Source organism: Bison bison, unplaced genomic scaffold, assembly GCF_000754665.1.
Source record: "Bison bison bison isolate TAMUID 2011002044 unplaced genomic scaffold, Bison_UMD1.0 scf7180017864367, whole genome shotgun sequence".
Lineage (NCBI taxonomy): Eukaryota > Metazoa > Chordata > Mammalia > Artiodactyla > Bovidae > Bison > Bison bison.
In genome coordinates, this window is record NW_011494939.1 from 1,549,908 (window position 1) to 1,562,100 (window position 12,193).

At 39.4% G+C, this 12,193-nt stretch overlaps 1 protein-coding gene across 1 annotated transcript in view; it reads right to left on the minus strand.

Moving 5' to 3' along the window:
- PEX5L (peroxisomal biogenesis factor 5-like) overlaps positions 1-11,362 on the minus strand; it is a 219,844-nt gene extending 208,482 nt beyond the window's left edge. The window contains exons 1-2 of the mRNA XM_010855624.1: positions 11,270-11,362; positions 9,358-9,429 (exon numbers count right to left, since the gene is read on the minus strand). Coding sequence (XP_010853926.1) covers positions 9,358-9,429; positions 11,270-11,362 — 165 coding nt within the window. The remainder of the gene's footprint in view (positions 1-9,357; positions 9,430-11,269) is intronic.
- Between the last annotated feature and the right edge of the window lie 831 nt (positions 11,363-12,193).

Genomic DNA, 12,193 nt, shown 5'->3' on the forward strand with positions numbered 1-12,193 from the left:
TCTATGCTGCATGTAATGAACATAGGCTGTAAAAGAATACCCTAAAATAAAAATACATGGTGGCATTTAAGATGTTTGTTGAACTTGAAGTGGTTACTCATGGTCTCTCTTAGTGATTACAGGTTTTCATCGGACCCTGTGGTTTGCATTACTGTTTGCAAAGCTGGGGAAGACGGACTGGTGGAAGAAGGCTGGGTGCTTTTCCTCTACAAGGTGGGTACCTTGCTAACTCTCTGAGATGCTAAGTTGGTAAGAACAGGAGGTGGTAAAAGTCCCGAACAGGAAATATCAGCAATACTTTCTGCTTACAAATCTCTGACCTACTCATTTTATCAAGTGAGGATATTTTATATTTTAGGTTAACTAGTTCTTTTTTGAGGTACTTGAACCTCGGGAGACAGAAGGCCATCTAACAATATATCTTAAGGTCCATCGTTTTAATCCGATCAACAACTGGGTTAGGTTAGTTTCAAGGGAGAGGCTTGAAAGCAGGAGGTATAAAGAAGGAGAGAAATGGGGGGAGAGCAGAGGCCCACCAAGGTACAGGGACATCTCTCTCCTTTGTTCTTAGAGTCTCACAAGTGTATGTCACAGACTGGAACCCCAGGGCTGTATACAGACCCACACTATTTTGACTACACATGGTTATAAAATTTAAAAACTGATTTAAAAAATTTTAAAAAGTAGATTTATTGTTTCTCTTGAAAAATGACTACATGTGGTGACCCTGAGCCCATTTTCAATAAGATGGCAATTAGCTGGGGCTGGTAGGTGCTGCCCCTTCTAGACGGGCCAGCGGGCGATCTCAGACACTGTCTTTCTCACTTCTTGTTTTTCTTACACATAGTCTATTCTCACCTCTGAACTTGGTTGATCGAAGGAGGCATTTGTATCTATGACCTCAGAACAGACTTTATTGTTTAGTAGTATTATAATGTAGTCCCAAAGAAACCCAAGGGGATTCTTTTTTTTATTTTTTACATTTTATTTTATTTTTAAACTTTACAATATTGTATTAGTTTTGACAAATATCGAAATGAATCCGCCACAGGTATACCCGCGTTCCCCATCCTGAACCCTCCTCCCTCCTCCCTCCCCTACCCTCCCTCTGGGTCGTCCCAGTGCACCAGCCCCAAGCATCCAGTACCGTGCATCGAACCTGGACTGGCTATACCTACTCAATCCAAGGCTTTTACCATCAACTCCCACCACTCACCCACTCCAGTATCTGACATTTATAAAGTACTTATTTCATGCCACAGACTCTGCTAAGCATTTATTTACAGCAACTTATTTATCTTAACAACTGCTTTATGAAGTAGATAGAATTTTCTTCATTTTATAGCAGAGCAGCCTGAGCTCAGAGAGGCTGGTTAATTCTTCCCGATATAGCTACTACATGGCTGTAGTCTGTTTTCATTCAGATTCCTGACTGTGAAAGCCTCGCTCTTAACCACTGTATAACAACTGCTATATTCACAATGGCAAACATGTGCAGTGGCAGAGGAGCCAGCAGACCTGAAAGGCACCAGGCCAGAGTACCCAACAGTGCCCCACAGAAGGCACACAGACCGCTTACCAGTAACAAAGAGATGTAACGACCAGCTCAACATTCAGGAGGCCTGAGCTGCTGGTGGAACGAACACGAGATGAAACAGCCGTGGGCCTGGATTCTAAGCTCTGCTCTGACTGAAGGAGGCTGCATTGGACACAAGGCTGCTCAGAGATGCACCCCCATTTGAACCCCATAACGGACATCTGAGCCAGATGGTATTATTCCATTTTACAGATGAAGAAACAGAAACTCTGAGAACTTCAGCTGCTCACTCCCAGGCCTTCTGCTTAGTAAGTGACAAAGCTGAGAGTGGAAACTGGGACGATGGCCACCTCCTTCATTTCAGGTCTCTCCTGTCTGCCTCTGTGTCACTCTAAAGAATCACCCTCTACATTTTCTGGCCTTCTACCTTCAGACCTCAGTAACATGTCAGAAGACTCTGAAATTAAGATATTAGGTCTGTCCTTTTAGTTTTTCCTGGAGTCAGAGGTGATGCCTAGGGGAATCAGTACACTAGTCTGAAATGTATGAAGTCAACACCCCACCCCACCAAATCCCTCAGCATTGTAAGTTTGCAAGGAAAAGTTAAGTTACTTTGCATTACTGTGATTTCTACCCCACGCCCCCTTCTCAATTACCTAACTCAGGTTACATAATTGAGCTATTTTCATATTACTTGACACAAATAGGTAATGTTTTCATATTATTACTTGACACAAGTAGGTAATGTTTAGGAATAAAAGATGAGTGAAAATGCCTTTATCGCAGTTGCTTTTCTGTTTAACCTTTCACAAAAGTTTCCCCTTGCCTTGTATAACACTGATGATAAATAGCTTTGCTGACAGATGGCATTGATTGGACTACAGTAGTGAATTTTTGTTTACTCTAATGCTGATTTCATATAGACAGCAAATTTGAAAAGCTTTGGTCTCTCTCATCAGACATAAATATGGCTTATTTTCATTGAACCGATTCTCATCTATCAATCTCTCTGGGGAAAATGCTAATGAGCCTATGTCTATTGTGAGCATAACGGGGGCAACCACAACTGCATAATGTGCTTGGTCCTTCAGAATCTCACAGCATCCTGTTTCAGAATCACCGGGCTGCCCAGCTTGTTTCTTTCTTGCAAGTCTAGAGGGGGTTTCTGTTCTTGGAGTTCCAAGAAGGTACCCAGGAAGAGTGTTATACATGATGTCAAGACACAAGGTCTCAAGCTTTATAAGTCTTATCAGAGGTAAATGGGATCTGAATTGTATTTAAATTAAGTCACCACATTGATATGGCAAGAAAAGCACTGGCCAGATGGTGCAGAGTACAACAAGGCAGTGACACATATCACCCCCATTCCTTTTACTATTTATGAGTCCAGAATCAGGTCAGCTGCTTAGATGGCGGAATGACCACATTAACTTAGTACAAGAAGGAAGCTCGATATCCTTTCCTGTTTCTCTGTTTCTCATTCTTCCATTTTTCTTTCACATTGGCCTGTATTTTCCTCTTTAGGATTCATTCCCACAACGACCACTAGGATAAAATTACAATCCTACTTAAATGCATTCCTGCTACTGGAAACACAGGGGGGTGTCTGTACTTTGCTTCTTCTTTTTCTTAAAGGAAAATTCATAGAAATTCTAGTTTCCATGGCTTTCTGTTTGGGCTTCTTCTACAAATTTAAAAGGAGACTCTCATAAGGGTGTCAACTACAAATTGGCACCTGCCAAGAGCATTTGCCAGTGACTGAACAACAACAAGGGCGTTTGCCATCTGCCTCTGTGGAGATTGAACCCTGTGCTGCTGCAGCTGCACCTTCAATAACTCCTGAGCGTGGAGAGTGAGGCACTTTGCACTCCAGGGAAATTGGTGGAACGGGTCTTTAGATAGTTAGATATTTTCAGGAACTGATTTCATGATCCTAATCCTTGCATCTCTTCATATCTAGAAAATCACTAAATTCCTTCATGGTGACATCAGCTCCTCATGATTAGCAGAAAACCTTTTGTAAAGTAAGCTTTTGATTGCATTGAACTCCTCCTTCACCAAAATCTGATATATTGACCTTCTCCCACTACCTCTTTGGAACAGAGAGCTATCTGAGGTGCTATCTCCTGGACCGCAGTCCTCATTTTGACCCAAATAAAACTTAACTCGCAACTCTCATGTTGTGCATCTTTTTAGTGGATGAAGGTTTGGGGCTAAGAAAGGTAAGTGTTGTCTCTCTCCATGGTGCTTCTCATGTCTGGTCAAGGCCCTCCTGGGGGAGGCTGTCTAAGGATGGGAAAGGTGAGTGGATGGTAACAACCACCTTTCAGCTCTGCTGCTGCTGCTGCTAAGTCGCTTCAGTCATGTCCGACCCTGTGCGACCCGGTAAACGGCAGCCCACCAGGCTCCCTCATCCCTGGGATTCTCCAGGCAAGAACACTGGAGTGGGTTGCCATTTCCTTCTCCAATGCATGAAAGTTAAAAGTGAAAGTGAAGTCGTTCAGTCGCGTCCTATCCTCAGTGACCCCATGGACTGCAGCCCACCAGGCTCCTCCGTCCATGGGATTTTCCAGGCAAGAGTACTGGAGTGGGGTGCCATTGCCTTCTCCTCCTTTCAGCTCTAATTATGTATATATTTGCTTGGAAGGGCATTTCTCTCCTAATAAAGCTACAGTGGCCAAGAGGGAAGTAAACTGCTAAGGAATGTTTATAGAAAAGATTATTCCTGTGAGGGTTCAATAAATACTGGCCAATTATGGTACTTCCTAGTAGGTGGTTATTTTATATAATTACAGCACTGAAGCAAATCAACCTCTTAATGCCCACCTATGGGATGACCGATAATGGGCGACCATAGGGAGCTATGTAGGATGACAGACGGTGTATTGGATTGCACATCAAGAGGGAAGGCTGCTTCCAGTGCTCTCTGTACCTAACCAGGGACTCAGAGCAACTAGATTCAGCTCTCCAGATCTCGATGTTCCTGTTTGCTAAATTGGGGTTTTGGGGTGGTGTTATGGACTGAATGTTTGTGTCCCCACCAGATTCATATATTGAAGCCCTAACCTTTAATGTATTTGTATTTGGGGACAGGCCCACAAGGAGATGACAATGGTTAAATGGTGCCTTAAGAATGGGGCCCTAATAAGAGGATGAGACACCAGAGCTTGCTCCCTCTCTCTGCCAGGTGATGATGTGAGGATACAGTGGGGAAGACTCTCTTTCTATAAGCCAGAAAGACAACCTTCGCCAGAAACCAAACATATCAGCATGTTTATCTTGGACTTTCTAGCCCCTAGAGCAGTGAGAAAGAAATATGTGTTGTGTAAGCCACCTGGTCTCTGATATTTTGTATGGCTGGCCAAGCAGGTTATGATGACCAGCTAATTAAAATGACATACTTGAGAGTCCCTTGGACTGCAAGGAGATCCAACCAGTCCATCCTAGAGGAGATCAGTCCTGGGTGTTCATTGGAGGGACTGATGTTGAAGCTGAAACTCCAATACTATGGCCACCTGATGCAGAGAGCTAACTCATTTGGGAAGACCCTGATGCTAGGAAAGACTGATGGCAGGAGGAGAAGGGGATGACAGAGGATGAGATGGTTGAATGGCATCACCGACACAATGGACATGGGTTTGGGTGGACTCCAGGAGTTGGTGATGGACAGGGAGGCCTGATGTACTGCAGTTCATGGGGTCGCAAAGAGTCGGACGCGACTGAATGAACTGAACTGAACAGGTTTATAGTTTACAAAGTACTTTTACAAACTCATTTTCTTAGAGAAACTCTAAGAGGTGGGAAGAGCAGAGTATTATTTTACAAATATGGAAATACCTCAAATCACAAGGCTACCACAAGGCTACTAAGTGGAATTCAGTCAGATGCAAACCTGAATCTTTGAGCACTTTTAGTTGTAAATGGCTGTGGTTTTCTTGTTTTTATCATCATTACATTGGATATCTATGAATTCTAGTTTTTAGGTTTCCAGGTAACTCCCAGGTGAAGAATGTCAGATTTATCACAAGTGATACATATGTTTTTTCTCTTCAGAACTATAAGAGTTGTTTCCTTTGACCACATATTCTCAAAATAAGGTCTAGGATCAGCAGTGAGAACTGAGGATTTAGAAAAGCAAGTTGTTGGGCCCTACTTGGACCTGACCTACAGAATCAGAAATTCTAGGGGCTGGGTGGGACTGAGCAATTCCTGAGAAGCCCTCAAGGGGATTCTGAGGCTGCTAAATTTGAGAACGGTGGTTCTGATAGTGTACACCTTTGTTACAGGTTGACATTTGACATTTCCCTGCCTTATTGCACTGAAGGATATGCAGCTGCAACTCTGAGTCCTACAATCATCTATGGCATACTGTTAAAACTATTTTGAAATGCTTGAACCTACAAATGTATCCTCTTTACAATGACAATATTCTATAATTTTGTGTTAGCCTTCATTACTTCCTGTATGTTTGCTTGGAATTTGGAAACATTTTAGAAAAAAAAGTTATCTTGGTCAGCATATCACAAACCTTGAATTAAACTGGCTCTATTCTAATTAAAATAGTACTTTAATTTACTATTTATTTGAAGTGGCTAATGTTTTTAATCACTTACTCATGGCACTTGACAATCTACTCCTCCACACTGACCCCTGACATCTCAGTAACTTCAAAGGAAATTCACCTGTACATGAGATCTATTCCTAAACAAGAGGCATCCCCATCCAATCAGGAGAGAATATTTTAATAAATAATAAAAATAACCAAAATACATATATAAAATTTCTTTTAACATTTATCCTAGAAAGCCAAATATAGAACTAATTCTATTAATTATATGTAAATGTACATATGTATATTATATATGTTATATAATTATACATATAATGAAATAGTTTTATATCAAATGTCTGGCTTTTAGAGGTATAAAGATTTTTATCCAATGCTTCCTTTGATTACTTTCCTAGGCTTGGAGTTTGAAAACCGGGGATTTCTGGAAAAGAATATGGACTTCAATGCCAATGTGATCCATTTACATTTAAATGACTATAGAACTGTGTGTAATTACATATTATGTGGCACCTCTTATTACTTTAGGACATCAACACTAACCTAAGAATTCTCTGGAACATTTTCCTACATATCTCAAATAAATCTTGCCACTAAAATTTCACAAAGAGAAAAGCACAATATTACCTTTTAAGAATAAAACTTACACATTTCCAAAATTACTTTTTCTTATAGAGAAATAACAAAGAAATCACCTTTTACCCCCTTGAATGTGGGCAGCCAGAGTGAATAAAATCCTCATACTCTATGCTGCTTGTTATTAATGTGCTTACATAAGCAAAACTGTGGGCTTTCAGTGGAAGTATAAGACTTACAAATCACATGACTGATAAAATAGCATATAGCTTACACAGCGTTTGTAGAGCGACAGCTTCTGAATGACAGTTTTAATGAGCTTACTGGACTTCCAACCATCACAACACTCCAACTATTTTATTTATCTTCTTTAGATTTTCTTTTGGCACCATTTACTGAGATAATTTTGTAACTATATGAAGACTGACTAGCAAATTTCTACCATGTTTCTGAAAAGACACAGGAAGACTAAATTGAACATAAAGATTCCTCCTCCCCTGCTGAAATATGTATAATAACTATGAGATGAAGCAATATTAAAAAAAACTATTCCACACACATCCACTCACAAACACACATGCACTTTTAATATTGATCTCTTAAATTCAGGATGAATTTTTAATAGTGTTATAAAGACTAATTAGAGTGTTTTCCCAAATATTTTACTTTGAGGTTGTCAATGCTGTCATTGTTTCTACCTAGGATTTACTCATTACATCAACACCAAATAAACCGTCCCCAAAAGGAGGGACTACTTTTTACTGCCAACAGCAAACACCAAAGCCAACTCATATTCATAATTACTCATCTTTTAAAACAAGTTTTGACATGAATGACTCAGCAAAGCTGGGTTACTGCCAACTGGTGCCAGCTTGTCCAGTGGCACCAGAGGAAATATGAGAACTAGAGTCAACAGTGACAGAGAAACCGAATCCTCCCTCTTTTGATCCAGGTAAGAAAAGTGTTATTTTCTGAAGAAGCAGGAGAGTAGGCTCTATTTTTTAAAAGACTCTTTAACAGTTAACAAAATGTGTTTAGGCACAACAATATAAATTTGTGAAAAACAACAATTCTCTTTTCTGAATCCCCGAATTCACTTAAAAATAAGCTTTAGGAAAAAATGAAGAAAAGAAAGAAAAGCAGCTCTGGCAAGTAGAACAATACTAAAGAACTGTAAAAAGAATGGGAATTTAACTTCTTCATGATTAAGAGAGAAATAAAATAAAACTTTTCATTTTAATAGAGATATGTATAGGTATATGAATTCTCATACTCAATTGCATTTTACCTTTTTTACATTTGCCAGGGAGGTTCAGTCCTTCCATCAGAATACCAGTCTATAGGGCAGGATATATGGGAAATAGAGATCACACACCCAAAGAAATTAATCTGACATAGTTAAAATGATGGCTAATAGTCCAGCAGAGCACTCAGCCTCCGGTCCCACTTATTAACTGAACTGACAGTTCGGCACTAAGCAGAAACACAGGGCCGAATCCAACATTCTTCCACCCTGGTTTACTCAGGAGCAGCAGAGTGAAGACAAGGCAAGAAAAACCTGACTGTAGTTTGAGTGAACCCTCTAGTATGGACATAATCTACACCTCCTGGGGAGATGCTTTGACCAGTTTTCCCTGGAATGCTACTTCAGTAATCACAATTACTCCAGGCCGAACAGGCCAGTCTGTAAGTCAATTGTTTCTGGTTGCTCTCTTCTGATGGTCATTTTCCCTTTTATTCAGAAACAGACACAATGGCCCCTTTAATGCAATCACCATGATGCAAAACAAATGGCATGATTAGGAAATTGTCCAAATTCAACTTGGCGTTCTGTAACTTGCTGACTGCCTTCATTCTAATAGCTTCATCTATTCAGATCTCTGAATTATTTCTCTATCCCTACCTGAACTTATGTCAAAATCATCAGAATCACAGCCACTTACACATGAAATAGATGTGCAGTTCTCTTGTCTCCTTGATAATTAACAAAGACGTTAAGGGCTAATGCCAATTCCGTGACACGAGCTGGATACCTTCCATTACCTGGTATGCCACTGTTTATGGCCTATTAAACAGTTTTCATTTCACCTTATGGGCCTATATAAAATACAAGCTAGATGTTTCTCAAATTACAAGCAGTTTTAACGACTATTAACTAGCTTCTTTTTTGGTTTGTTTTGAAATTTGAACTCTCTAAATTTACTGCAGACAATCTGTGAAAGTAAACTGGGCAATATGTTTTAAACTTCTCAGTTTTTGAAAGTCTTTTATCCCCCTCCTCCTAAATTATAATTGTTTTACACTATAGTAGCATTTCTCATTTTCAAAATAAGATACATTCTGGTTCTTGTTTAAATATTTTTTCCAAACCAAATTATCATTGTTGTACTGATTCATTTTTTCAAGTAGGGTTTTCAATTTCCAAACATTCTCTTATTTTGCTCTGTTTTATTTTTCTTCATTCTTACAAACAGGACATACATGTTGACATCATGCAGAAGTCAGTGCATCAGAGGCCTTAGACAGAGAGGCCTAGCTGCTCTCAAAATCTGTCTTACGCAGGGCTCAGTTAGTCAGGCTAATAAAGCTGCCAGGGCAGAGCTGAAAGGTCAAAGGGCTCACAGTTGTCAAAAATCTACAACGCAACAGTAGAAAATGTATGTAAGCATTCACTTACCTGCTTTTGATCAACAATTATTTCCAGGTCTTCGTCACTGCTTAGTTTTCCATATCCTTTTTCTTTACTTTTCTTGTGAAAGAATAATTTTAAATGATCATTTAGTTTCTTTCCGTTAATAATGTTAATTCCTACTTAATACTTTTTAAAGATAAAAGTCTTCACTTAACCTTGTTCACTAGTCACAATACATCATTCTTTATGCCAACCTCTCATGGACAGTAGCAAATATTTTTATTAAATTGTTGGCTTCTGCTTAGCCTCTCCCATCCAAATTATACCTTTAATCCTTTTCTGAATATTGTTATGTTTCTTTTTCAATTCTATAGTTTCAGAAAATATTCTTTAATAATTCAAGATAAATAATACATTCCTTAGAGTCCTAGGGCATTTTTCTTAAACAGTGAAGCTGCATTTAGTGATCATATTATGCTTAAGACTTCAGGTACTAAATGTTTGCTTTTAATTCTTCATATATTTTTAAGAATAAGCAAGTATAACACCACTCAGTTAATGAATCTTCAGATTTTCTATGTGCTGTGCCATGTTTAGTTGCTTAGTTGCTTAGCTGTATCTGACTCTGCAACACCATGCACTGTAGCACTAGGCTCCTCTGTCCATGGGGATTCTCCAGGCAAGAAAATACTGGAGTGGTTTGCCATGCCCTCCTCCTGGGGATCTTCCCAACCCAGGGATGGAACCCAGGTCTTCTGCATTGGAGGCAGATTCTTTACCATCTGAGCCACCAGGGAAGCCCAAGAATACTGGAGTGGGTAGCCTATCCCTTCACCAGGGGATCTTCCCAACCCAGGAATCGAACCAGGGTCTCCTGCAATGCAGGCTGATTCTTTACCAGGTGAGCTACCAGGGAAGCCCCAGATTTTCTGTATTTGCCTATAAATCTGATGAAAACTAATATTGGAAGAGACAACTCAGAAATAATTTTTAAAAGGTAAATAAGAAAATTTTCAAAATTAGATAGCTTAAAAAGTTGGAAGAGTACAGACCATTAAAAAAAATATTCTTTATTGGCATTTTTTCCTCCATCTGTCTTTCCCCATAGCAAAAGTTATAAAGTTAGAAAACAACACAGATCATGCCAACAATTTTACTGTTGTGTTACAGGAGAGAGACAATATGTCTGAGTCTTATTTTCCCCCCTTTCTCCCAGTGCAAGGGTTAAAGGAAATACCAGGAATGACAGTTACTTCTTCATAATTTCAGAAATTATTAGTACCTTGCAGAGGACCAGTAACAAAAAGAAAAGAAAATTCACTACCTAATTAGCTGTAATCCAAGATTGCTATCTTAAAAAAAACAAAAACAAAATCCTGCTCAGTATTAACTGTATCAACTAGAATTAAGGGAATTATAAATATTTCTTATGTTTCCATCCACTGTGCCACATTAGGATCCTCGTCTTATCGGGAAGAATTACATCCTTCAGCAAACATGACAAAAGTCTTCTTTACATTATGGGCCATGATTCTTGTCTGTTTTTTCTCCTATAACATTTCAAAAGCAGATTTCCACACTTCCCCACTCCCTCACCCCTCCAACAAACATACCTCCTATTGTTGTGTTTTTTTCCCCTGATAGAGATTTCCTGAATATTCAAGTACTAGGATGCATAAATAAAATCTGAATTCTCATTCATATATTAATGAGTTTAGCCACTTAGAACAGAACAGATGGCCACAGTATTTCTATTATTATTCTTGTCCTCATTTGAGGTTCCATTTCAAGACTGATGGAAAACAAAAAGAACAAGGTTGGTTTCAATCAAACTGACTTCCTATCACTTTGCTTTCGTATCCTTTTAGTCCACTGGTCACCATAAGATATTGTCCAGAGACCCTCTAATGCAAATCATTTAGAAATGCCTTTACTGAATATTGATCTATATACGTACCAAGTAGCTCATTTGCATGACCCGATTTCTGGACAGAAGGACATTAAGTAGAGATGGAATATGTGCCTTTGCATCCATTTCACTGTCAGACATCCCAGAATTCTTTGCACCAGCCGCAGTGGCTTCATTGCCAGAGCTTGCTGACCAGAGAACCACAGATCTTGCCCAGCAATAGTATATATAATGCGCCACACTAACCGAAGTATCCCCGGATCATTGTTTTGACTTTGTAAACATTGTGAAATCGTTGAAACTAAAATTTCTTCTTTTTCTAGCTAATGTTTATCCAAGTACTGCCATGTTCCCTGACTGCTGTTCTAGTTTAATGCTCAAAAAACCCCTCCATCTATTATTAATTATACAAATTTTTGTATTTCATCTCATGCGTATGGACTACTCAGCTTCTCTGTCAAAAAAGTTTTCAATGCCCCACCCTAGACTCTCTTGTGATTAGTAAATCACTACTAATATATATATATATATAACAATGTTGGCATTCACAGAACATAATTCAAGATTGCCCTTCCTGCCAGTACAGATTCTACTTCTCCAGTTTAATCACAACTCCTTATCTGGTTTAGTACTAAATTACCCCAGAAAGAGGCTAGATCAGGGAAGGAGATTATATTCCCAACTACTGTAAACAGAAGTTGGCATTTTCCAAGAGTGGGAGGAGGCATCTGGGTTTGTACTTAAGCTCCTAGTCTCCAAACAGCAGACAACTGTACACAGAAGCTTTCCAGTTTTACTCTAGAGTTAAGCAATATTTTCTAGCTCACCCCATAACCCCATGGGGATTAAGCCTTTTCTAAGCCATCATGGCTATTCGCTCACTTACTGCTTATTCCTAGTGCGAGTATAATCCTCTTTCAAGCTCTCAGCTTCCCACTTGGACTGCTGAGATCAGCCAGCCCAGCCAGGGAT